The sequence below is a fragment of the Stegostoma tigrinum genome, chromosome 4 (assembly GCF_030684315.1).
Source record: "Stegostoma tigrinum isolate sSteTig4 chromosome 4, sSteTig4.hap1, whole genome shotgun sequence".
NCBI lineage: Eukaryota > Metazoa > Chordata > Chondrichthyes > Orectolobiformes > Stegostomatidae > Stegostoma > Stegostoma tigrinum.
The window spans coordinates 86,464,016-86,491,207 of record NC_081357.1 but is presented as its reverse complement, the minus strand read 5'-3'; the positions used below and the strand labels follow the sequence as shown (position 1 = coordinate 86,491,207).

Below are 27,192 nucleotides of genomic sequence, written 5' to 3'. Positions count from 1 at the left end.
ATACATGCAAGAGGCAAACAAGGATCCAGTTAATCCACCAGTTGCATTTCTTCATTGTATCGTTGTCTGCCCATTCAGCACGTGACCAGCTCATAATGATGCTGTGAATCCAACACTTCCCAGGGGTTCATTTTATCCAACAGCAGGCTAAGTGGATGAGTCCTAGATAACTGTGGATATGATCACTGCCTGTCCCCAAACCCTGAAAACCAGGCTGCTGACATCACTGCATAACCTTCACCAAAAGTGAGGAGCATGGGACTGGGATATCATAGCAATTACAGATACATGGCTCAGAGATGGACAGGACTGGCAGCTTAATTTTCCAGGGTATGGATCCTATAGGAAAGATCAAAAGTGAGGCAAGAGAGGAAAAGGAGTGGTATTTTTGTTTAGGGACAACTTTATGGCTGTACTTGGGGAGGATATTCCTGGGAATACATCCAGGGAAGTTATGTGGGTGAAATTGAAAAATAAGAAAGGCATGATCATCTTATTGGCGTTGTACTATAGACCCCTCAGTTGTCAATGGGAAATTGACAAACAAATTTAGAGGAGATCTCGGTTATCTTTAAGAATATTAGCATGGTTATGGTAGGGGATTTTAACTTTCCCAACATACACTGGGAGTGCTTTCGTGTTAAGGGCTTGGTTGGAGAGGAATTTGTTACGTGTGAACACAAAAATATGATTCATTGTGTGCATGTACCTACTAGAGAAGTGCAAAACTTGACCTACTTTTGGGAAATAAGGCAGGGCAGGTGACTGAGGTGACAGTGGGGAGCACTCTGGGGTCAGTGACTATAATTCTATTAGTTTTAAACTAGTGATGTGAAAAGGATAGACTGGATCTAAAAAGTAAAGTTCTAAATTGGATGATGGCCAATTTTGACAGTATTAGGCAAGAACTTTCAAAAATTGATTGGTGGCAGACATTCGCAGGTAAAGGACCAGCTGGAAAATGGGAAGCCTTCAAAAATGAAATAATGAGAACCCAGAGACAGTATGTTCCTACTAGGGTGAAGGGCGATGTTTGTAGTTGTAGGGAATGCTGGATGACTAGAGAAATTGTGGTTTCAGTCAAAAATAAGAGGAAGCATAAGTTAGGAATAAACAGCAGAAGTTGAGTGATTCCCCAAAAGAGTATAACGGGAGTAAGAGTATACTTAAGAGGGAAATCAGGAGGGTGGAAAGGGGACATGAAATAGCTTTGGCAAATAGGGCTAAGGAGAATCCAAAGGTACTCTACAAATACATTAAGGACAAAGGGGTGACGAGGGAGAGAATAGGGCCCCTGTGTGAGAAACCACAAGAGATACGGGGATACTAAATGAGTATTTTGCATCAATGTTTACTGTAGAAAAGGATATGGAAAATCAAGAACGTGGGGAAATAAATAAAAGTAAATAAATAAAATAAATAAATGAAAAGTGTCCATATTACAGAGGAAGAAGTGCTGAACATCTTAAAACGCATAAAGGTGGATAAATCCCCAAGACTTGATCAGGTGTACACTAGAACTCTGTGGGAAGCAAGGGAATTGATTGTTGGGCCCCTTGCTGAGATATTTATATCATAGATAGCCAGCTGAAGTGCCAGAATACTGGAGATTGGCTAACATGGTGCCACTGTACAAGAAAGGTGGTAAAGGATAAGCCAGGGAACTATAGACTGGTGAGACTAACATTGATGGTAGACAAGTTGTTGAAGGGAATCCTGAGGAGCAGGATTTACATGATTAGGAATAGCCAACTTGGCTTTGTGCATGGAAAATCGTGCCTTACTAACTTGATGGTGTTTCTTCAAGAAGTAACAAAGAGAATTAATGAGGACAGAGTGGGCATAATCTATACGGACTTCAGTAAGATTTTTGACAAGGTTCCTCATGGTAGTTGTTTAGCAAGGTTCGATTGCATGGAATACAGGGAGAACTAGCCATTTGGATTACAGAACTGGCTTGAACGGGTGGCTCAGTGGTTAGCACTGCTGCCTCACAGCACCAGCAACCTGGGTTCAACTCCAACTTCGGGTGACTGTCTGTGTGGAGTTTGCACATTCTCCCCATGTCTGGGTGGGTTTCCTCCGGGTGCTCCAGTTTCCTCCTACAGTCCAAAGATGTGCAGGTTAAGTGGATTGGTCATGCTAAATTGCCCGTAGTGTTCAGGCATGTGTAGATTATGTGGGCTATAGGGGGATGGGTTTGGGTGAGAGACTGCAAGGGTCAGTGTGAACTTGTTGGGCTGAAGAGCTTGTTTCCACACTGAAGTGATTCTATGCAGGTAGGAGACAGAGACTGGTGGTGAAGTGTTGCTTTTCAGACTGGAGGCCTGTGACCAATAGTATGTCACAAACATCAGTGCTAAGTCCACTGCTTTTGGTCATTCATATAAATGATTTGGATGTGAACATAGGAGCTAAAGTTAGTAAGTTTGCAGATGACGCCAAAATTGTAGGTATAGTGGACAGTGAAGAAATTGCTTCAGAGTAAAAAAGGATCCTGATTAGTTGGGTCAGTGGGCCGAGATGTGGCAAATAGAATTTAATTTAGATAATCTGAGGTGCTGCATTTTGAAAAGACAAATCAGGGCAGACTTGCACACTTAATGGTAAAGTCCTGGGAGTGTTGCTGAACAAAGAGACCTTGGAGTGCAGGTTCATAGTTCCTTGAAGGTGAAGTCACATATGGATAGGATAGTGAAGAAGGCATTTGGTGTGCTTGCCTTTATCAGTCAGTACATTTAGCATACGAGTTAGGACATCATGTTGCAGCTGTACAAGACATTGATTAGGCCACTGTTGCAATATTGCATACAATTCTGGTGTCCCTGCTATAGGAAGGATGCTGTGAAACTTGAAAGGGTTCAGAAAAGATTTACAAGTATGTGCCAGAGTTTGAGGGTTTGAGCTATAGAGAGAGGCTGAATAGACTGGGGCTATTTTCCCTGGAGTGTTGGAAGCTGAAGGGTGATTTATAGAGGTTTATAAAATCATGAGTGGCATGGATAAGGCAAATAGACAAGTCTTTTGCCCAGGGTGAGGGAACTTAAAACTAGAGGACATAGGTTTAAGGTGAGGGGGAAAGATTTAAAAAAGACCTAAGAGGCAATTTTTTTCATGCAGAGGGTGTTGCATGCATGGAATGAGCTGCCAGAGGAAGTGGAGGAGGCCGGTACAATTACAACATCTAAACGGTATCTGAATGGATATATGAATAGGAAAAATTTGGAGGGGTATGGGCCAAATGTTGGCAAATGAGACTGGATTGATTTAAGATATCTGGGCAGCATTGGATGAATTGGACCGAAGGGTCTGTTTCTGTGTTGTATATCTCTGTAATTCTAAGTGCACATGAGAGACTCATTAAAGTACCTTGACTACACTGGAAGGGGTTGGCCGTAGCAGCAAGGTCCTCTCCCTGAGTTTGAAAGCACACTAGATTCTACACAACCTGGCAATCCAAAGAACTTGGACATCAGAACTGGCTGAGGAGAGATTATTCCCCTCAGAAGGATGACTAGAAGGAGCATCCAGCCCAGTATGGACATTCAGATTTGCCTTAATCAATGTGTGCATTTTATTATCCATTGTTACTGACATTGTACGGTCTTAGTGTAGTCTGCATCATTCACCATGGAAACTCTAAACCAGCGTCATCACTGTTACCATGCCTTACAAAAGGAGTTCTCTTGAATTGGTAAAATGTGCCCTATCACTCAAATCCTCTGGAATGCCTCAATGTCCAAATCTCTGTTTAGTGGGTGATAAAATATTTCTGCGTGATGAAAGGAAGGAACCATGAGCTATGTAACTAACTGAAGAAGGTTTAATTAAAACATTTAATGAGCTTGCTTAGGTTAATTATATAATAGCACAAATGCAATGCGTACAGCATTATCTTCTACTCATTGATGAAGTTTCAAATCATACCCCCAACACAAAAATATTTCACAGCACATATTTCTCCATGACTCTTCCGTGGCAAGAGGTGTTTACATATCAGAAGCATGTCTTTGAACAGCCAAGTCAAATGTTAATGAGGTTGCATTGGAGGGGACTCCACATGCAATTGTGGGCAGTGGCGTCACAGGCAGGTGCCCACCTTAGATTCCAGTTTGAACTTGCCCACCAGACAAACATCTCTAGCTCCAACTAGACAAAGGTCACTCAGTAACCAATGGTTCCATGATTACCGCACAACAAGCATCAACAATTTGCATTCAAGCATTGCCAATAAGATAGTAAAATGTCCCAAGATGTTTGACAGGGGATTATCAGCTATGTATTGATATCCCATCTACAAAAGGAGGTGATACAATAGATTATTCAAAACTCAAAGAGACAGCATTTCCACTGGTATTATGCTGGTAATGCTATTGGTAATCCAGAATGTTATAGTCATGTTCTGGAAGCCTGGAATCCCACAAAGGCAATTAAAGAAATTTTTTAAATTAATCTGAGTTTAAAAAGATGTTTTAATAGCAACTACTGCCAATTGGTTAAAAAACCTATTTTGGCTAATGTCCTTTGGAGGAGGAAATCTGATGTCCTTACCTGAGACTCCAGACCCATAGCAATGTGTTTGTTTCTTCACCATTCTCTGAGCAATTAAGCAATTAATGCTGTAAAAACTCTATTCAGGAAAGACAGGGGAAACACAAGGAAGATATTTCCAATGACTGGGGAGTCAAGAACCAGGGGCACAGTCTAATGATAGGGGATAGGCCATTTAGAACTGCAATGTGGAAGAATCCCTTCACCCAGAAATTAGTGGCTCTGTGGAATTCTTGGTGCCTGAAATCAGATGAGGCTAAAATATTGAATATTTTCAACAAGGAGTTAGATATAGTTCTTAGGGATAAAGGGATCAAAGAACATGGGGAGACAAAGGGAACAGGGTACTGAGTTAGATGATCGGTAATCATATTGAATTGCAGAACAGGCTTGAAAGGCCAATGGTCTATTCCTATTTTCTATAGGATTTCTATTTTCTATTTTAGGGATGGCAATAAATGCTGGCCTCAGCAGTGATGCCCACATCCCACGTAAAAAAGAAGAAAAGAGGAACATCATTTTATTGAAAGAGAGAAGTCAAGAGGTGGAGAGATTTAGGCTGGGAATTGCAGAGCTTAGGGTCCTAGGCAGCTGATAAATCAGTTGTCTTTAATGGAGTGATTAAAATCCGGAATGTTGAAGATGTCAGATTTAGAGAGCACAGAGAGCATGAATACCTGTGGACAGGAGGAGAATACAATGATCGTGAAGGGATGAGGCCACAGAGGAATTTGGAATCAAGGATGAACTTTTGAAAAAGACAAAAAGGCCACAGATCTGAAACAAACACAGGGAATGCTTGAGAAACTGAGAAATTCAGAACTGAGGAAGAATCATAATAGCCTCAAAATGTTAACTCTGTTTTCTGGCCAAAGATGCTACCAGACCTTCTCAGTTTTTCCAGTAATTTTTGATGGTGAATTTTCAAACCCTTCTACAATGTATATGAATAGGTGGCATTTTCAAAAGAACACATCTATGATCATGGCAAATATGTTGTTTTTGTTAATTATTGTGGTTCATGTAGAGGGCCCTGTAAGGGTTGCCACAAAACAAATAAGGTCAGGAAGTAGAATCAGAGAGCAGTTAGAGCACAAAAAAGACAGGTATTCTATCTGTTTTGTCCGTGCTGGTTCTCTGCAGGCAATATACTCTTGGTGTTACCACCTCTGTCTTTTCTCCTGAAAATCTATTGTCTTCAGGCAATTAACTATTTCTCTTTTTGGTAGCCACAGTTTAATTTGCCTCCATTACATTTTCCATGTCCTGACTGCTCACTGTGTGGAACGTGGTTTTCTTTATGTTGCAGTTGCTTCTTTTACAAACCATCCTGTACTGTTGTGTTAATGTTCTCAACCTTTTCCCCAATGGCAATCTTCCCCTTTATTCTGACTCAGATGATTTTCAACACCTTTATCAAATCTCATTTTGATCTTCTCCAAGGAGACTGTCCCAACTTCACCTGTAAATAGAATTAGAGGAAGAAGGATAGGTTACGGGGACATAGAGAATATTTACCAAAGCTAAAGCCACCAGCGTACTGATGGGATAAGTTAAGAAGCATATTGACTGTTAGTGCCTGTTCTTTAAAAAAAAAGACTTCTCCCTGTATCTTTGCAGTGGATGGCCAATGGAAGGAATGGAATCCTTGGACAGATTGCTCAGTGACGTGCTCCAATGGGACACAGCAGCGAACTCGACAGTGTACAGCTGCAGCTCATGGTGGTTCTGAATGCAGAGGGCACTGGGCTGAAAGCAGAGAATGTTATAACACTGACTGTACAGGTGCGTACATTAGACTGTCCTGAACTTTTATTTCCATTGGAAGCGGGGCAGAGGTTTTGGTTGTGGGTGGAGAAGGTTTGAAATATATATTTCCAAAAAGCAAAGAAATGGAGCAAAAGGAGAACTTCCATGTGAGTTTACTATTCACATTTACAGATAGAAAACATACTCATTGTATCTCAAGAACATGACGTGAACTCAATTGAACAAACTGCCAGCGTTAGTCCATGGTGCTTAACTACACCTTGTAGTAGCATGGTTGACCAGCAGAGGGAGCTGTTCTGAAGGCACATCCTCAACTCGCGATAACAGTGTGGAACTGGAAGAGACAAGAGGCTGACAGTACCGGAATAGACATTGTGTATCATTTCAATTGTCACTTTTATCATTTCTCTGCATACAGCACACAGCAAGACATCTAAATCCTCAAGAAATAAGGGTTTGACTGTAAATTCCTTGCAATTCACTCTAATATACACAACACTGTCAATCCCAACAGTATAATAGTATACTTCAATAGATTGAACACTTTTCGCATGAATGTTGAGATCATCAGAAATAACAACTTAAAATCCTAGAACAAATCCATGGTGTGAAGCAGCTACTGTGATAATGCATTGATTGAGAAGAATGTAAGATCCACCTGGAAATGGACACTAATGTTTCCACTGCAGTGGCACTGGGGCACATCTATCTACGCCGCTGTAAGTTTGGAGCACAAGTGACAATGCTATTTGGAAACAGGGGACGGGTGTATCTATCTAGTCTGTTGTCAGGGAGGTATCATTCACCCTGATTGCCACAGGAGAAGGCACATTGGTCTAGACTGCTGGAAAAGTAGGGAATAACAGATTATACTGCCAGGAGATATGAACAAATTTATGTAGACTGTTTGGAGACCAGGAAGTGCTGCACAGACTGATGGAAAATAGGAACATCTCTCTAGGCTGCTGACAGAGCAGGGAATATTTGCCACCATTGGAGATCATTGGCCATACCTCCCTCAGTTGCCAAGAATCTTTACATTGGAAATGATAGCCCAACAGAAATGGTAACAATGTTCTGTAATCAGATGGTACTGATCCCACCTCCAGTCCCCACTGTACATTGCAATGTTTGTAGGGAGAGTGTTTATGTCTAAACGTTTGTACTGAAGTTATAGCATATCCTTTGTGTACAGTTTATGTATAATTCCCTGACCAATTTAGTTTTGTTTGTACTAAACAGAATGTTTCTCTTTGGCTTTGCTCATTTAACCTGTGAGGTGGGGGTGCCAGTGCTGGACTGAGATGGACAAAGACAGAAGTCACATGACATCAGGTCATAGTCCAACAGATTTATCTGAAATCTCAAGCTTTCAGAGCATTCCCCTTTGTTAGGTGTAGTCACCCAATAAGAGGCAGCGCTCTGAAAGCTTGTGATTTCAAGTAAACCTGTTGGACTTTAACCTGGTATTGTGACTTGCTGACCTTATTTAATCTTTGTCAATTTAACTTTGATCAGTTCTACATCTGCTGTAGACAACTCCTTTCAGCTTAGTTTGAGCACCAAGGACCTGTTGTCTGACATTACTCAATAAATCATGTTACTGGAAGCAACTACTTTACCTTGTGCAATTAGACCCAATGAGCATTTTCTTTGCCCTCAACCCCATTTTAAAGCAATGCTTCAACAACATCATTCAAACCCAGTACTGCTAAACAGAAAAATAATAAAATTTGACCATTGAAGTGATTTGATTTCAAAGGACAGTAAAGACAAACCTTCAAACCCAGTGAATGCCAGGCAGGAACCTAGTTAATAGATGGTTTAGATAGGGTGGAAAGTGAGACTTTTTTTCTAGGATGATGATGTCGGCTTGTACAAGGGGACATAGCTGCAAATTGAGGGGTGATAGATTTAAGACAGGTGTCAGAGGCAGGTTCTTTACTCAGAGAGTGGTAAGGGTGTGGAATGCCCTGCCTGCCAATGTAGTTCACTCTGCCACATTACGGGCATTTAAACAGCCCTTGGATAAGCACATGGATGACGATGGGATAGTGTAGCAGATGGGCTTAGATTAGTTCACAGGTCAGCGCAACATCAAGGGCCGAAGGGCCTGTTCTGCGCTCTATTATTGTATTATTGTTTCAGTTGCTGAATTGTACATCCATTCAGGAGGCTTTGAGGTGCAGTGAGTAGCTGCTCTGCCTCTGAACCAGAAGCTCAGAGCATATAGAACAATCACTGTTCAATTGTTTCACTGAAGTACGTTCATAGCTTTAATGCTATCTTTATCCTCAGCAACAGCAGTTTAGCAAACATCCATTGGCACTCATTAACCACAATCCTTGATACCTATTAAACTTTTAAAGATGCTAAATAATTGTCAACAAAACTAAAAATAGCTAGAGAAACTCAACAGGTCTCGGGAAGAGCCAGTGGAGCCAAAACAGCAATTCTGCTTTCTGTCCACAGATGCTGCAAAGTTTTTTCAGCTATTTCTGTTTTTGTTTCAGATTTCCAGCATCTTTTTGTTTTGTTTACAGTATATTTTCATCTTGGCAGTAATCTCATAACAATCATTCATTGGTCAGGTTTTGCCTCTTGACTTTTAATGCAGCTGCATTTTTATTTTGCATTTTTGTATTGAAGAGAATGGGAAATGGAATCCCTGGGGCCACTGGAGTGGGTGCTCAAAGTCATGTGATGGCGGTTGGCAACGGAGGGTCCGAGTGTGTCAGGGGCTGGCAATCACTGGAAAGCCTTGCGAAGGTCTTGGGGAGGAGATTCAGAAGTGTAGTGAACAGAGGTGTCCAGGTAAGACTATTTTGTAAAGTAATCTAACTCCATAAAATTAGTGACTCCAACCTTGCTTAGGCCTAGTTTGGTAACCCTCTCACAACTCTATCATAAGGTTGTGTGTTCAAATCCCAACCAGAAGCTTGAGCACAAAACGATGCTGGGGGTGCAGCCCTGTTAAAGGCGTTGTCACGTGTGGAGGGTTAGTTGTGTAAAATCATTGATGAGGTTGTTGACTTGCTCGCCAAGCTGGCTTGTTTTTGTTCAGACATTTTGTCACCATGCTCGGTAACATCATCAGTGAGGCCTCCGATGAAGCGATGTTATTTTGTTCCATTTGAAATTTATACTCACCTGTCTGTTATGGTGAATAGCGTCGTTTCTGGTTTTGTTCTATATAGATTTGGAGATGGGGTCCAATTCTATATGTTTGTTGATTGCATTATGGGTTGATAACCATGCCTATAGGAATTCTTGTGTCTGTCTATGTTTGACTTGGGCTACAATGGTTATGTTGTCTCAGTTAAACTGATGGCCTTCATTGTGCAATATTAAGGAAAGTTTATTGTGTCATTTTGCTGCTAGCTGATGAACATCAATTATGAAGGCTAGTTTCCTTCCTGTCAGTCTGATGCAATGTTTGTGGCAGTGGTTGCATGGTATTTTGTAAACTACGTTGATTCTGCATCTTGTGGGAATGGGGTCTTTAATCCCTGTGAGTGTTTCTCATCCTATGACCACTACGAATCATTACATTGGACAGACTGGAAGGAAGCTAGCCTTCATAATTGATGCTCATCAGCTAGCAGCAAAACGATACAATGAACTTTCCTTAATATCAGCACACACAAACAATGAAGGCCATCAGTTTAACTGGGATGGCATATTCTTAGTAGCCCAAGCCAAACATAGACATGCACAGGAATTCCTAGATGCATGGTTCTCAACCCATAATGCCATCAGCAAACATATAGGTATTGGACCCCATATACAAACCGATACAGAACAAAACTGGAAATGACACTACTCACCATAAAGAACCGGAGACTATAAATTCCAAATGGAATAGAACAACATTGCTTCATCGGAGGCCACGCTGATGATGTTACCTGGCATGAGGATGAAGCGCCTTTAACTTAAAACAAGCCAGCTCAGTGAGCAAATCAAAAACCTCAACCACAAACCAAACTATAAATCTTTGCTAAAATCATAAAATCATTGAATTCCTACAGTATGTAAGCAGGCCATTTGGCCTGTCGAGTCCACACCAACCAACTAAAGTGCATGTCACCTAGACTCACCCCTACGCTACCCTATCCCTGTAACCCTGCATTTCCTGTGGCTAATCTACCTAGTCTGCATATCCCTGGAAACAATGGACAATTTAGCATCGCCAGTTACCAAACTGGCACATCTGTAGATTGTGGGAGGAAACTGGAGTCTGCAAAGGAAACCCACGCAGATCCAGGGAGAACGTGAAAACTCCACACAGCCAGTCACTGGAGGCTGGAATCAAACTTGGGTGTCTAGCACTGTGATGGAGTAATACTAACCATCAAGCCACCATACCACCTTAAGCCACTGGCAAGTGGGATGTTCAGCCCCCAGGTCTTTGTAAAAGATTCCATTATTCAAAGATGAACTGGGGAAATTTTCTTGGTTTCCCAGCTTGACCAGCATTGTAAATAAACTACAGATTAACATCTTGTTCCTTTATGGCTATTACATTGAATATAGCCTCTATATTGCTAACCTACACTGTTCCCACTTTTAGACATCTCAGAATCACACACAATATCTGCACAGGCAACACCTCCAGACTGTGGACATTTATGTGTCAATTCAGCATCATCCCTCTCGCTCTTTGTTCAACCTTACTTTCTTCTTCATGCTTTTATGTGATTTCCCCTCAAATATGTCGTGTTATTTGATTAACCTATTTCATGTTCAAACTAACTGGGTGCTTGAAGACAACTGAAGGAATCTATAATGTTAAAAGACAGAAACCATTCTCTCTGGTGCAGGGAAATCAAACAAGGGAGGAGGAAACTTCAAACTAGAAACAGGCCACATCAGAAGAGATATCAGGAATTACATTTTCAAACAGAAGGTTAATAGAAAGTTTAGAACTCCCCATCCCAACCCCCTCCAAAAAATATTGAGATTGGGATGAATTTAAAATTTCAAAACTAAGATTGATGAATTTTTGTTCCTGCCAAGAATATTGAGGATTAGTGACCCAAGTTGAGTAAATAGAATTCAAATAAAGATCAGCCATGATTTAGTTGAATGGCAGAACAGATTTGAAGGACTGAATGGCCGACTCCTGCTCCTATTTTGCCAAGCTATGCGGTCTATTGATTTGGCATTTTATGCACAGAGCAGCTTATGAAAGTGACCATTTGCATGTAATCTGCAGCCAAGTTGCTGTGTTACGCATGACCAGACATTTAGTTTGTTCAAATTTGTCCTATATTAATAAGAACATGAGACATAGAGCTAGAAGTAGGCCATTCAACCAAATGAATCTGCTCCATCAAAATATGACTGATTTCAGAATCCTCAATTCCAATTTCCTGCCTTGTCTCACAACCCTTGATTCTCTTATTGATTAAAAATCTCTTGAATCTTCAGCATCTGCAAATCTGAGAGTCTAAAGTGGTTATAAATGATGTGTCTACCATGGCTGCCTTACCAAACATTTGAAACTGGCACAAAGCGAAGGTCTCTTTCCTTTTATTGACTAATTGCATTTTGGTCCTGTCTGAAAGCACTCCAGATGTTCTTTACAGGATGTCTGATCACTATTTTAATTTTTGAGTTGCCTGTGCCAAGGCTGGTTGCCACAACTACAATCAGTGACCAAGTAACAACAGAGTTACTGAACAAAGTTAATAAATGGGCAGTGCTAGACCTTCCCGTATTGGGAACACGAAGGGTTTTGAGCCAAAGCTGCTCCTGCAAATCAGGACACAGAGGAAGTTGTAATGGTGAGGCATGGACAAGAGCTATCATTACCTAGAAAGTTTAATGTTCCTTAGGCTGATCTGTGAGCCTCTGTGAATGCCTCTTACACTGATCCCAATTGGGTTCAACATCTGCTATCAACACAGATTTTTGTTACACTGTCTAATCTCTGATGCAGTTTAGTGATTAATGCTGTATTCCAACCCACTATCATTTCACATAAGCCCTATATAACACACAGAGCCACCTCTTGATTCAACTACACCCCTGACATGATTGCATCATATAACTATCCATCCCCTGACCTAAACACTCATCTCACCCGCATCAAATTGTCATCAACATCCCTGCTCCACAAGCTCAAGCACCCCATCCCTAAGGCAAACCAACACAAATGCCCACCTTGAAGTTGAGCTTTGAACAACGAGAAGTGGTCCTTTTGAAATGTACAAAATTTTACAGTGCTCAATAATCTAGATGTAGTTATGATATTTCCCCTAGCTGGACATATTGGTGGGGTATGGTGAGTCCCTTGAACCATGGGACTCAGTCTCAAAATATGGGGCAACCTATTTAAGACTGAGATGAGGATGAATTTCTTCACTTAGAGGGTGGTGAATCTTTGCAGTTACTCAGAGGGCTGTGGTGGCTCTGTAATTCAGTATGTTCAAGAGAGAAATCCATAGTCTTTTTTGAATGCTAAAAACATTATACAAATATATGAACATACAAATTAAGAGTAGGCCATTCAGTTCCTTGAGCCTGCTCCATTCTTTAACAACACCTGCTAACTCCATGCCCCTACCAAGCCCAATAGCCTTTCACCTCTTCCTTAAAAATATTCAAGCTTTCAGCTTTCATTGCCTTTTCAGGAAGAAGAGTTAGACAGACTATTGACCCTTGGAGAATAAAACTTATCTGTCTCAAAAGGATGGACCCTTAATTTTAAGCAGTAACTCTAGTTCTAGTTCCTTCCTCCAAAGGAAATGCCATCTCCAAATCCACCAGGTCAAAACTCCTCAGGATTATGTATGTTTCAATCAAGTGACAACTTACTCTTCCAAGCTCCAGTGAACAGAAGCCTAGCCTGTTCAACCTTTCCTCAAAAGACTATCCACCAAATCCAGGTACTAATCTAGTATACATTTTCTGAAATGCATTAAGTACGTCCAGATCCTTTAAGTAAGGAGACCAGTACTGTACATGGTAGTCAAGATGTGCTCTCGCCCACAGCCTGTTTAACTGAAATATAACCTCCCTAATTTAATATTCAATTCCCCACATTTATCACATTAAGAGATCTTGAGACAGCATGGGAAAACGGTGTTGAGGAAGATGACTAATCATGATATAGTTGAATAACAGAACGGAATGGGCTAAATATGTACTCCAGCTTCTATGGTTCTCTGTTCCAAAGTCCCAACTATCCCCTCATCCCTGCACTACACCCATTTTAATCACCCACCTCACACTCACCCATTCACTCAATCAATCTGCCATCTAATCACAGACTTAATCATCCCATCACCAACTTGTAATCTGTTGAAAATTACGTTGTGCATATTGTCCACTAGAAACTATCATACACACACAAACCAGCAGATGGAGTCTGTTGGGAGGATGAAATAAATACAGAACAGATCTAATTTTAGCAGCTCCAGCATTTCTAATTCTATCTGACTGAATATATAACTGTTTTTGGCCCAGGCAAGTTATATCCATTTCTCATCTTTTTAACTCACTTAATTACAAGCCCACTGAAAGTCTTCATATCTTTATAAACTTACAGGAATATGACAGCTAATGTCATAAAAAGGGGTATTTCGCTTCGCTGATTTGTTTTTTCTGAATCATTGCGTAACGATCAGGATCAGCCGGGTGAAAGTTAATGTAGTAAACCTTACATGAAGCTGCTGTGGAATTGCCCACACACAAGTAATGTGTTGTAAGAGAAGCACAGGGAAAGCAGTAGAGCAAGCATGATTTCAGTCCTCAGTACCCCCTTCTCGTTCACTCTCGATGCAGTTGACAGAAACTCAGCATCCATATCATACCTATCTCCTCCCCTCCCTCTCCAATGACATCTTTAGTGGACAGCGGTTGAGGCAAGGAGTGGGGTAAAAGGCAGGCAAAGGGGTCACTAGTCAGCAGTGGCTCCCAACTGCACTCTGGCTCTGCCACCTGACTTGCCCATTCTCCGCCCTACTCCCTCTGCCACCTGCATGTCCTAGCCCACTACCGCTTCTTCCCCCTTCTTTCCTTTCACCTGGAAAACACTACAGCGCAGGGCCTACTCCACAGGCCATCACTTCTGTTAGCCTCATTCAAGTAACGGGTGAGATGCTCTCCCAATTTAATAATATCCTGCCATTGTGCAATGTCTGTGTTTAACTTAGAGAAGGTGCTGGAGGACAAAATGAGCACATTCTGTCAGAAAACCTAAGATCAGGGAGCATTCTAATAGAGTCATAAATTATCTGCCGTGAATACTTTAGTAGCAGTGTACATTTCCCCACGTATCTTTTCCCTTTATACTCGTTCCCTCTGAACACATTCATGCACAGAAGCCCCAAGCTTCAGTCCCAAACAAGCAGAGAAGGTCAAAAGCAGAGGCATTCAAAATTGTGATAGTGTAAAGAAGTGGCAATAAAATAAAAATAGAAAATTATTCGAGAAACTTAGCAGGATTGGCAGTATCTGTGAAGGTAGAGTGAATTTCCAAACAAAACACTAATTCTGTTTCTTTCTACACAGAAGTTGTTAGCCACGCTGGGTTTCTCCAGCATCCATTGAGTTTATTTCACATTTCCAGCACCAGCCGTCATTTCTTTTATTTCATTAGCATGTAAGCGATAACATGGTCGGTAACCAAATATGAATAACAGATGTAAGGCCAAAGATCTAACAGAAGATGAGGATATAAAAATTACACAGCAAGTGAAAGAGTATTCAATAACAACTTTTCAATACAATATTGGATAAAGACTCAAAGAGAAAAGTATTCCAGAGGTGATGGGCAAGGAATGTATTTGACTTTTAACTACCCTTTGGGCAATTTGGGATGGGCAGCAAATGTTGATGTAGCTAGTGATGCTCACATCCCATGAATAGATTTAAAAAAAGGGAGTGCAACTCAATGGATTGCCTTTCCAAAAAGTGGGCACAAACATGATGGGCTGAATGGTCTTGCTCAGGGTTTTCTCATCCTTTGATTCTGTCAATTGTGCCAGGATGCAGATGAGTTGCGGATAATGGTTTGCTCTTTCTTTTAGCACCGCATGAGATATGCCCTGAGAACTATCTGATGACCATGGTGTGGAGGAGAACTGCAGCCGGGGACTTTGTGTTCAACAGGTGCCCTCTAAATGCGACAGGTACTGTCAACACGCACCATCATGTTTAGTTACCAGGCCTTGTGGGAAAAAGACTTGTCAAAACATCCAACATTCTTCCTTCTGGAGGAGGAAATATAAAGAAGATGAATATTTACATTTATTTCATACATGTTAATTGTTTTAAAGACACATTATTTGTCAAATGATTTATACTGGATAAATGAGGATCAATTGATTTAATGTGGCACTTACATTTAACAGGCTATTGACTTTGCTTTCTTCCTTCTGCATTACTCTGCCAATGCTGTCATTCATTTCTGCTTTTCTCTGTGGCTTGCAGGCACCACTAGCAGACGCTGCTCCCTTGATCGTAATGGAATTGCCTATTGGGAGCCACCCAGCTTTGCAAGATGCATATCAAACGAGTACCGATACTTACAACATTCAGTAGGTGCAAAGTCAGCTGCAGTGCTTCTTCCTCACTGAGACTAGTCAGAAAACATGGCAGTCCTCCTCTGTATTTAAGTAGGGATAGACAAGTATGAAAAATACTTAAAATCACCCTCAATTATTAAACAATTACAGGTCAGGATTGTAAGATAACTCACACTTTCATAGCAGAAGCCACAGCGAACTAGTTAAATAGACAACATTTTTATTCAACTGAATATTAAAGATGACATAGGAGTGGGACACTTGTGGGCACAGTGGTAGTGTCCCTAACTCAGAGACAGGAGACCAGGGTTTAAATCCCACCTGCTCCAGAGGTGTGTAGTAATATCTGTTGAACAGTTTGATTAGAAAACGCAAACAATTGTATTATTGAGGTGTTTAAAGATGATTTAAAGATTCAATGGGCAGATAGACTCTCTGTTGGGAGAGATCAGGGCAAGGAGAGAATCTGTAAAGTTCAAGCTAGGTTGTTCAAGGTGATATCTGGAATGTTTTCCCTGTCAACAGTCTGCTAAACCTACGAGGTCGATTGAAAATTTCAAAACAGAAATTTGAGTTTTTTGTTGGGCAAAAGAGAAAGAGTTGCAGATTTAAGGCAAAAGATATTTTCCATATTGCACATCTCTAGAGCAGGTGGGACAAGAGCATCCTAGACCAGAGGTAGGGGAAATTCCACTGCTCTACAAGAACCTTCACATTCAAGGTAGAGATGGGGCAGCATGGTGGCTCAGTGGTTAGCATTGCAGCCTCACAGCACCAGGGACCTGGGTTAAAATCCAGCCTCAGGCGACTGTCTGTGTGGAGTTTGCACATTCTCCCCATGTCTATGTGGGTTTCCTCCCACAGTCCAAAGATGTGCAGGCTGGGTGGATCAGCCATGCTAAATTGCCCATTGTGTTCAGGGGTGTTTGTGGAACAGGCAGACTAAGGTATCAGTGTCTAACACTGACGTCAGAACTACCATTTTAAACCCTGTCACAGTATTTTATGCGCACTATTTAATATGTCTGAATATACATTTGTTAAGATGTCAACGCTGTTTAAAAAGGATGATTGTCAGACTACAGCTTAGCTACTGATTACTTCAATTGCCTTTTTTGAGTTTAAGGGAGCACTAAATGTTTGGAGGATCTCAAAAATGTTTGTAAAGTCCCTGAGGGATGATGTTGAGCACTGGGTATATCTGAGTACACCATATAAAAACCAAAAGAACTGCGGATGCTGTAAATCAGGAGCAAAAACAAAGTGCTGGAAAAGCTCAGCAGGTCTGGCAGCATCTGTGGAGGAGAAAATAGAGTTAACGTTTCAGGTCCAGTGACTCTTCCTCAGAACTGAAGTTCTGGGGCAGGGTCACTGGACCCGAAACTTGAACTCTGTTTTCTCCTCCACAGATGCTGCCAGACCTGCTGAGTACACCATATGCTCCCAGTTGTGGAGATGTACACTAAAACATGAAAACAAGAAAATGTAGAAAACATGAGTCATGAGAGGAGGCTATTCAGCCCATTATTTCTCTACTGACCAAAAGAGCTATCCAGCCTTATCGCAGCTTCCAGTGCTTGGTCCAAAGGTTATACACATAAGTATCTGTACAAGCTTTTCATGGCCCATTGTAAAACTGATCCAGTCAGGGTATCATGAACGTGACTCTAGATACATTCCCCAGAGGAAACACTATTCTCATTAGTATTCAGAAACTCTGGGCAGCAAGGTGCTTTGTGTGGATTCCTGCATTGCCTGCTTGATCTTGCTCAGCTACCTAGTGGTCACACAGTTCCCCCCAAGCTCGGGAGGTGACTACCTCTAAGAAATGTGCTGTCCATGTTTCTCTAAGCCTCATGATCCCAGGTGCTGTTGAAGCTCAGACCCTAAGCTCAAGTAGCCTGAAATGATGCCAATTTCTGCTATGCAAGAAACATTTTGGAGTTCCCACATGAAATAGGATGTACATTCCACGAGACTGAAGTACCTCCACCACAAACCTAAGCAATGCTTACTAGATACTAATCATCAGTTCCACAAAAAGGTTTTGCCATGTGTTGCCAATGACTTTTCTGCCAATGGAAATTTAGTTCAATTTGTAGGTAGATTGAGATTACTTGTTTACCTGTCTCAAAAATTACTTGCAAGTACATGAAGCAAAAAACAGCAACTGAATTCTCACTTGCTCCAAGTTCCAATTCATGGAACTCTCATTGGCTATGCATCCACTCTGCACAGTTCCCTTTGGATTGCTGTGATGGAAGCAGAAGAAACAGAGAGGACAAGCTCCTCACAGGGTGGGGTGGGGTGGGAAGGGAGGAGGGCTCCCAGCAGGACACTTTTTTTTAAAATTCATTCATGGGATGTCGGGGTTGTTGACAGGCAGACAATTTATTTTTCATCTCAGCTTGCCCTTGAGAAGTTGGGATGCGCTGTCTTCTTGAACTGCTGTAATTCATTTACTGCAAATAACCCACAGTGCTGTTAGGTAGCAGGAATTTATCCCAGTTTCACTGATGGAACAAAGATATATTTTGAAGTCTGGAAGTTAAGTGGTTTGGCTTGGTTTGTGTGTTCCCTTAGTATCTGTTACCTTTGTTTTTCTAAATGGTAGCAGTTGTGGATTTGGAAGGTATTCTCTAAGACTCGATGAATTTCTGCAGTGCATCTTGTAGATGCTACACACTGTTGCTACTGAGCAATGTGAAAGTGGCACCAGTTTAATTGGTAATTTTGTTCAAATGCTGTCAAGCTTGTTAAGTGTTGTTGAAGCTGCGCTCATCCAGGCAAGTGGATCCATCACATTCCTGACTTGTACTGTTACAAGTTTCCACAATCACTGGAATACTATGAGCTATGAGATGCCTGCTTTGCTATCTGTTCAACTCTGAATGGATCAGCTAGCAAGAAGATTAAGGACCACAGCCACATGGATGGCAACTCGCAGCCACAGCCTCTGCTCTGTGCTTGCTAGTTTTCATTCCAAGATATACCACACCTCAATATCAATGTCATTACTGCAGTACAGCCCCCGATACATCTAACATGCTCCAAACCTCAGTGCAGGTACTCGATGTGATCCCAGATGTCAGTAGGACCAACCATCTTTAGCTGCTTCATCGATGACCTTACCTCCATCACTATCTATCAGGGTGGTATGGTGGCTCAGTAGTTAGCACTGCTGCCTCACAGAGCCAATGACCCAGGTTAAATTCCTTATAGGTGGAGGACAGGCTTTGGTGAGGCAGGAGATGAGTTACTCGCTGCAAGATTACTAGTCTCTGATGTGCTCTTGTAGCCACTATAATTATTTGGCTATTTCAGTTTCTGGTCAATGGTAACCACCAGCATATTGACTGTGAGGGATTCAATAATGGTGCCTCGATTGAATGTCAAAGGGCAATGATTAGATTTTCTTCTCGGGGATCGTCATTACTTGGCACTTGTCTGGTGCAAATCTTACTTCCCCTTTGTTAGCCGAAAATTGGATTTTGCACAAGTCTTCCTGCAGTTTTGGGCTAAGGCTGATTCAGTATCTGAGGAGTTGTGAATGTTGCTCAACATTGTGTAATCAGTGAGTATCCCTACTTCTAATTTTGTAGAATTATAGAATGGCTGAAGAATGGAAGCAGGCCATTTGGTCCTTCGAGTCCACACTGAACCATCCAAATAAATCCCGAACCTGTAACCCTACATATCCCATGGCAAACCCACCTAGCTTGCACATTCCTGGACACTATGGGCAATTTAGCATAGCCATTCCAAATAATCAGCAAATCTTTGGACTGTGGAGGAAACCTGACCACCCAGAAGAAGCACATACAGACACAGGGAGAATGCACAAACTCCATACAGTCACTTGAGGCTGGAATTTAACCTGGTCATTGACACTGTGAGGCAGCAGTGCTAATCACTGAGCCACCATACCACCCTGATGGATGGTGATGGAGGTCAGGTGCTGTGGCCCTTAATTTTCTTGCTAACTGATCCATTCAGAGTTGAACAGATCGGAAAGCAGGCATCTCATAGTATCCCAGTGATTGTGGAAACTTGTAACAGCACAAAATGGACCTTACATATCTTCTCTCAAAATTGAGAAAGTGCAGGGAGAGGAGTGAGCATTTTGATTTGCCATTTTAGTGGCTTCCCAAGGGTATTAGATGCCATCGAGTGCACACACATGGCTTTGTGGTTGCCTGTTCTTGATGCTGATATATACTGAATGTGCAAAAGTTACCATACAATGATATTCATTCATGCTCAATACTTCATGTTAATTAATGGTATTTGGGTAGTAGTGGGAGATGGTGATGTAGTGGTAATATCAGTGCTTTGATAATCCAGAACTGAGTGAGTGGGAGCCCTGGCAGAGGAACAGTGCTGAGGAGAATGAATACTGTACACCTGAGAGAGGACAGCAGGTTCGAGTTCCACAGATTCACTGCCACTCCCCTCTAAGAACTTCCAGTGGTCTTGGTCATTTGCTGCAGGAGAACAGTCTGCTGGATTGTTGTGAGACCTTGGAAGCAGCTTTGATCACAAGAGTCTGCAGACCCAACGGTGACAGTCCAAGCCTATGAGGTGGCAAGATCATACCTCATGAGTTCAGTCTGAGCATCCAGTGCAATGTTGAAACATTAGCAGCTTCTACTGCGATGAAAGCTGAAACATCAGCCAGTGATCATGGTTGGGTCTGAAAGCGTTGTCATGGAGTTGGCCATCACTTTTATACCAGAGAGGACACGTTAAAAGCTCTTTGAAGCCCTGTGCCAAGTGGCGCTGGTGTCCTATATGATCCTTTTTGGTAACAAGCAGTTGTCTGTCGATCCTGCAATAGGACCAAGCATTTACACCAACTCCCTCTATCCTCTGCAGGAGGACTCATTCTAACACTGTTCTCAGGAATGCTAGAACCCACACAATCCTTTCTCTCTGCCCCGGCCTGTTGCTCTTTGCCACTCTCCAAGGTTCCCTCAATGCTAAGATCCAAGTTTATGGCTACAAACTACAGTATATCTTTGTCTTCTGCTCATTCTCCCTCTAAACCTGTAAAGACAGCAAAATTGGATGGCCAGGCCACAGTGATTTCTTTTTGTCTCCCCATTCTTCCATCGATGTCTCCTCATTGTCCTTGGGTGGCTTGACTGTCCATTTCAATGTTAACCAGATTGCTGTGGATCTGGATAATAAAATATGAGGCTGGATGAACACAGCAGGCCCAGCAGCATCTCAGGAGCACAAAAGCTGACGTTTCGGGCCTAGACCCTTCATCAGAGAGGGGGATGGGATGAGGGTTCTGGAATAAATAGGGAGAGAGGGGGAGGTGGACCGAAGATGGAGAGAAAAGAAGATAGGTAGAGAGGAGAGTATAGGTGGGGAGGTAGGGAGGGGATAGGTCAGTCCAGGGAAGATGGACAGGTCAAGGAGGTGGGATGAGGTTAGTAGGTAGGAGATAGAGTTGCGGCTTGGGGTGGGAAGAAGGGATGGGTGAGAGGAAGAACAGGTTAGGGAGGCAGAGACAGGTTGGACTGGTTTTGGGATGCAGTGGGTGGAGGGGAAGAGCTGGGCTGGTTGTGTGGTGCAGTGGGGGGAGGGGACAAACTGGGCTGGTTTTGGGATGCGGTGGGGAAAGGGGAGATTTTGAAGCTGGTGAAGTCCACATTGATACCATTGGGCTGCAGTGTTCCCAAGCAGAATATGAGTTGCTGTTCCTGCAACCTTCGGGTGGCATCATTGTGGCACTGCAGGAGGCCTATGATGGACATGTCATCTAAAGAATGGGAAGGGGAGTGGAAATGGTTTGCGACTGGGAGGTCCGGTTGTTTATTGCGAACCGAGCGGAGATGTTCTGCAAAGCGGTCCCCAAGCCTCTGCTTGGTTTCCCCAATGTAGAGGAAGCCACACCGGGTACAGTGGATGCAGTATACTCCTGCAGTGCCACAATGATGCCACCTGAAGATTGCAGGAACAGCAACCTATATTCCGCCTGGGAACCCTGCAGCCCAATGGTATCAATATGGACTTCACCAGCTTCAAAATCTCCCCTTCCCCCACCGCATCCCAAAACCAGCCCAGTTCGTACCCCACCCCCACTGCACCACACAACCAGCCCAGCTCTTCCCCTCCACCCACTGCATCCCAAAACCAGTCCAACCTGTCTCTGCCTCTCTAACCTGTTCTTCCTCTCACCCATCCCTTCCTCCCACCCCAAGCCACACCTCCATCTCCTACCTACTAACCTTATCCCACCTCCTTGACCTGTCCGTCTTCCCTGGACTGACCTATCCCCTCCCTACCTCCCCACCTATACTCTCCTCTCCACCTATCTTCTTTTCTCTCCATCTTCGGTCCGCCTCCCCCTCTCTCCCTAGTTATTCCAGAACCCTCACCCCATCCCCCTCTCTGATGAAGGGTCTAGGCCCGAAACATCAGCTTTTGTGCTCCTGAGATGCTGCTGGGCCTGCTGTGTTCATCCAGCCTCACATTTTATTATCTTGGATTCTCCAGCATCTGCAGTTCCCATTATCACTGCTGTGGATCTGGAGTCATATTTAAGCCAGACGGGCAAGAATACGAGGGAAGATTGGCAGATTTCCTTCTCAAAAGGACGTTAGTGAAACAAAGAGATTTATATGACGATTGATGGTAGCTTCATCGTCACCATCACTGAGATTAGCTTTCAATTCTGTGTTATCATGCAAAATTTAATTTAAATTTCATTAGAGCTATTGAATGGGATTCAAACCCATATTCTCAAAGCATTGATTTAGGTTTTTTTTTAAATACTAAAAACTAGTGCTATTGCCATGATTTCACCATCTTCCCATTATTGTCAACGTCTTCTTGAATATCTGAAATCCGAACTGCAGAAGTTCAAGTTCAGTCAAAGGTACAGGAAGCAGGGGAGAGTTACACAGTCAATGGATTGTGGAAGGGCATGCTGGTGTGGATCGGAGTTTGCACTAGACAGACAGACAGACAGCAGCAGCCATTGATTCTCTCAGTACTGTTTGCCATTTACCTTATTGACAACAGCCTCCCCATTCTCCTCCCACCACACCCAGGGTCCAAAGATCATGGAGGACACACTTCAGTGATAATTGCTATGGGGATGGGAGGATATGGTTGTTGAATTTGAGGTCATTTTGAGAAAGAGAGGGGAAAGAGATCAGAGACAAGGGCCAAAATGTGGCTCCCAGTCCCACCATTAAGCATTGACTGTCACTGATTGAGGCAACCCGCAACTACCTGGTCCCTTCACCCACTATACCCTAGGTAACAAGCTGCTATAGGGTCATCGGCAGCCCCTTTCAGCTGAAGATAAATCTTTTCCACTCTCAGGGTGAATACATAGATGGTTGTAAAGATTGATGCAGCTAATCCCTTCTACCTTCCCTTGGTCCATATTCCTGCATTCTTTGTATTTGCATATGCTTATCTAAAAGTCTTTTAAATGCCCCTGTCATATCTATCTCCGCCACCACCCCTGCCAGACTCCAGACTCTTACCGCCCTGTGTAAAAAACCTGCCCCTCACATCTCCAATGAACTTTCTCCTTCTCACCTTATATGCATGTCTGCAATATTAGACATTTCAATTCTGGAAAAAGATTTTGACCATCAACCTTATCTACACATCTCATAATTTATTAGACTTCTTTCAAGTCTCCTCTCAGCCTCTACTGCAGCAGAGAAAACAAACAGAGATTTTCTATCCTCTCGCTATAGTTCATAACTTCTAACCAAGGTACATAGAATAGAATCCCTACAGTTTGAAAACAGGCCACTTGGCCCATTGACTCCACTTGTATCTCCAAACAGCATCCCACCCAGCACAATCCCCATCCTGTAACCCTGCATTTCCCATCGTTAACCACCTAGCCTCCGCTGCTCCAGAGAAAACAACTTGTGCTTTTCTAGCCTCTCCTTATAACTCATACCTTCTAATCAAGAATGCAAACTACTTCTGTACCCACTCTAAAGCCTCCACATCCTTTCTGTGATGTGGCAAGCAGAATTAAACACAGTAGTTTGTGACCTAGTCAAAGTTTTATAAAGCTGCAACAAGACATCCTGACTCTTGTGCTCAATTCCCTGACCAATAAAGACAAACATGCCATACGGTTTCTTTACCACACTATCTAGATCAGTACTTGGAACTACAATGACTTGTGGTGTTGTGGCCATGATGGAGACTTGGATATCACAGTAGCAGATTGATTGTTGGATGTTTTGGGGTTTAGATGTTTCAAAAGAAATAAGGAGGGATGTGGGGGAGTGGCATTGCTAATCATGGATGGTATCAAAGCTACAGAAACGGAAGTTTCCCAGGAGGGTTTGTCTGCTGAGTCAGTATGGGTGAAAATCAGAAACAGGAAAGGAGCTGTCATTTCATGGGGAATTTTCTATAGATCCCCCAATAGCAACAAGACACTGAGGAACAGATTGGGAGGCAGATTTTGAAAAGGTGCCGAAGTAATAGGGCTCTTGACAATGGTGACCTCAACTTCCCTAATATCGAGTGGAACATCCTAAGTGCAAATTGTTTGGATGGAACAGATTTTGTGAGGTGTGTCCAGAAAGGATTTCTGACTCAATATGTTAATAGGCCGACTAGAGGGGAAGCCATATTGGATTTGGTGCTTGGCAACAAACCAGGCCAGGTGCCAGCTGTCTCGGTGGGACGGCATTTTGGTGATAACGATAACAACTCCCTGACCTTTACTATAGTCATGGAGGGAGATAAGAGCAGTTGGTATGCGAAAGTATTTAATTGTGGGAGAGGGAATTACAATTCTATTAGGCAAGAACTGCAGAGCATAAATTGGGAACACGTTCTCAGGGAAGTGCACGACAGAAATGCGAAGGCTGTTTAGGGAGCACTTGCTACAAATACTGGTTAGATTTGTCCCACTGTGGCAAGGAATGGATGGTATGGTGAACGTACTTAGGATGACAAGCTATGAGAAACATCTAGTCAAGAAGAAGAAGGAAGCTTACTTAAGGTTGAGGAAGCAAGGATCAGTCAGGGCTGTAGTGGGTTACGAGGTAGCCAGGAAAGAACTTAAGAATGGACTTAGGAGAGCCAGAAAGGGGCACGAAAAAGCCTTGGTGGGTAGGACTAAAGAAAACCCCAAGGCCTTCTATATTTATGTGAGGAACAAGAGGATGGCCTGTGTGAGGGTAGGGCTGATCAGGGATAGTGGAGCGAACTTGTGCGTGGAGTCTGAGATCAGGGAGGCCCTTAATGAATACTTTGCTTCGGTATTCGCCAGTGAGAGGGACCTTGTAGTTTGTGAGGACAGTGTGAAACAGGCTGATATACTCGAACAGGTTGATGTTAGGAAGGAGGATGTGCTAGAAATTTTTGAAAAACATGAGGACACATATGTCCCCTGCGCCAGACGGGATATACCCAAGATTACTACAGAAAGAGAGGAAAGATATTGCTGCCCCTTTGGCAATTATCTTTGCATCCTCACTGTCCACTGGAGTAGTACCAGATGACTGGAGGGTGGCAAATGTTATTCCCTTGCTCAAGAGAGGGAATAGAGATAATCCTGGAAATTACAGATCTGCCAGTCTTACTTCTGTAGTGGGCAAATTATTGGAGAAGATCCTGAGAAACAGTATTTATGATTATTTTGAAAAGCACAGTTTGATTAGAAATAGTCAAAGGAAAGGTTGAGGGAGCTGGGGCTTTTTCCGTTGGAGCGAAGAAGAATGAGAAGTGACTTGATAGAGGTGTATAAGATGATGAGAGGCATAGATACAGTGTCTAGCCAGAGACGTTTTCCCAGGGTGTAAATGATTATTACGAAGGGGCATAATTTTAAGGTGATTAGAGGATGGTATAGGGGAGATGTCAGAGGTAGTTTCTTCACACAGAAAGTGGTGAGTGTGTGGAATGTGCTGCCAGCAGTGGTAGTGGAGTCAGATACTTTAGAGACTTCTCAGTGACTTTTGGATAGGCACGTGAATGATAGTAAAAATGAAGGGTACACAGGTTAGTTTGATCTTACAGTAGGATAATAGGCCGGCATGACATCATAGGCTGAAGGGCCTGTACTGTGCTGTACCTTTCTATGTTCTATGTTCTACCTGTGCGGCCACTTTCAAGGCACTCTGGACTTTAACGCCAAGGTCCCTCTGTATATCAAAGCTATTCAGGATCCTGCCATTAACTGAATATTTTGTCTTAATATTTGATCTCTCAAAGAGCAATAGCTCACATTTACCCAAATTAAACTCCATCTGCCATTTCTCCAACCATAGCTTATATCCCACTGCATCCTTTGACAACCTTCTACATAATACACAACTCCAGCTGCTTGTTAATTGTAAATTTAATTCATAACAATGGTGATTCAGTAGCAGCTTTATTACAGTTAACAATATAAGATTGACTATGGGCTTTCCTGCCCAGAAATTATTTCTGGCCATGGGGAAAGGTGTTCAGGTACCCCATCAACCCACCTCCTTTGCATTGTTTTTACCATCTCTTTTCTATGAAGATCACATCAATAACAAGTTGTAGAAAAGTTTCCAGCAAAAAAAAGGAAGGAGACTTCATGTCCAAATAAATAATTTAATCCCACTTGCCAAAATCTGGTTTGTAGTCCTGTAGGGTCACATCCTCTGTTGTGTACATACAAGATTTTCTTAAAGGTGAGAGATTTTAGCTTTTATCACCTTTTCAGTCAGTGAGTTCTATCTTCTGATTAAAAAATAAGTCTGCTCTTTTTCCACTATAACTGTTCTACCAATTACTTATGCTTACACTAATTACAATTATTTAAATCCATGCTGCCCTGCTTATTGATATCCATGTGAATAGAAACAGATCCTTCCAATCCGCCATCATGACCGCTCATAATTTTAAACCCCTTAGTTAAATATCACTTTAGCCTCCTTCAGTCTCCACCAAACCAAAGGCAGTGAATCCAACTGTTCCAACGTGTAAGAGATAGAGAGAGAGAGAGAGATAGATAGATAGATAGAAAGAGAGAGAGAAAGAAAAAGAGAGAGAGAGAGAAAGAAAGAACGAGAGAGAGAGAGAGAGAGAGAGAGAGAGTGGAGGTTGGGGGTGGAATTGGTGGGGAAGGGAAGTGTATTAATGTGTGTGTAGTGTAACATGGTTCAGGCACATGCCTGTACGTATGTTTAGGAAGTGAATGTGTGCAGCTGTCAATAACATTAATTGCATTAGGCTGATATGAAAGGCATGAAGGTGATCTATGAATGTTGGTTGGCAGAGGTTTTTGGCATGGGCTGTGTGTGGAACAGTGTGGGAGTTTTTAGGATATGCACGTATTCACTGACCTGGACCGCAAGTGAGA

At 42.5% G+C, this 27,192-nt stretch overlaps 1 protein-coding gene across 17 annotated transcripts in view; it reads left to right on the top strand.

Annotated features, from left to right (window-relative positions):
* The window catches only part of adgrb3 (adhesion G protein-coupled receptor B3), a 1,393,543-nt gene that overhangs the window by 399,138 nt on the left and 967,213 nt on the right, over positions 1-27,192 (top strand). For all 17 annotated transcript variants that reach the window (XM_059645517.1, XM_059645509.1, XM_059645512.1 and 14 more), the window contains 4 exons: positions 6,172-6,336; positions 8,971-9,135; positions 15,357-15,458; positions 15,760-15,866. In XM_059645517.1, coding sequence (XP_059501500.1) covers positions 6,172-6,336; positions 8,971-9,135; positions 15,357-15,458; positions 15,760-15,866 — 539 coding nt within the window. The remainder of the gene's footprint in view (positions 1-6,171; positions 6,337-8,970; positions 9,136-15,356; positions 15,459-15,759; positions 15,867-27,192) is intronic.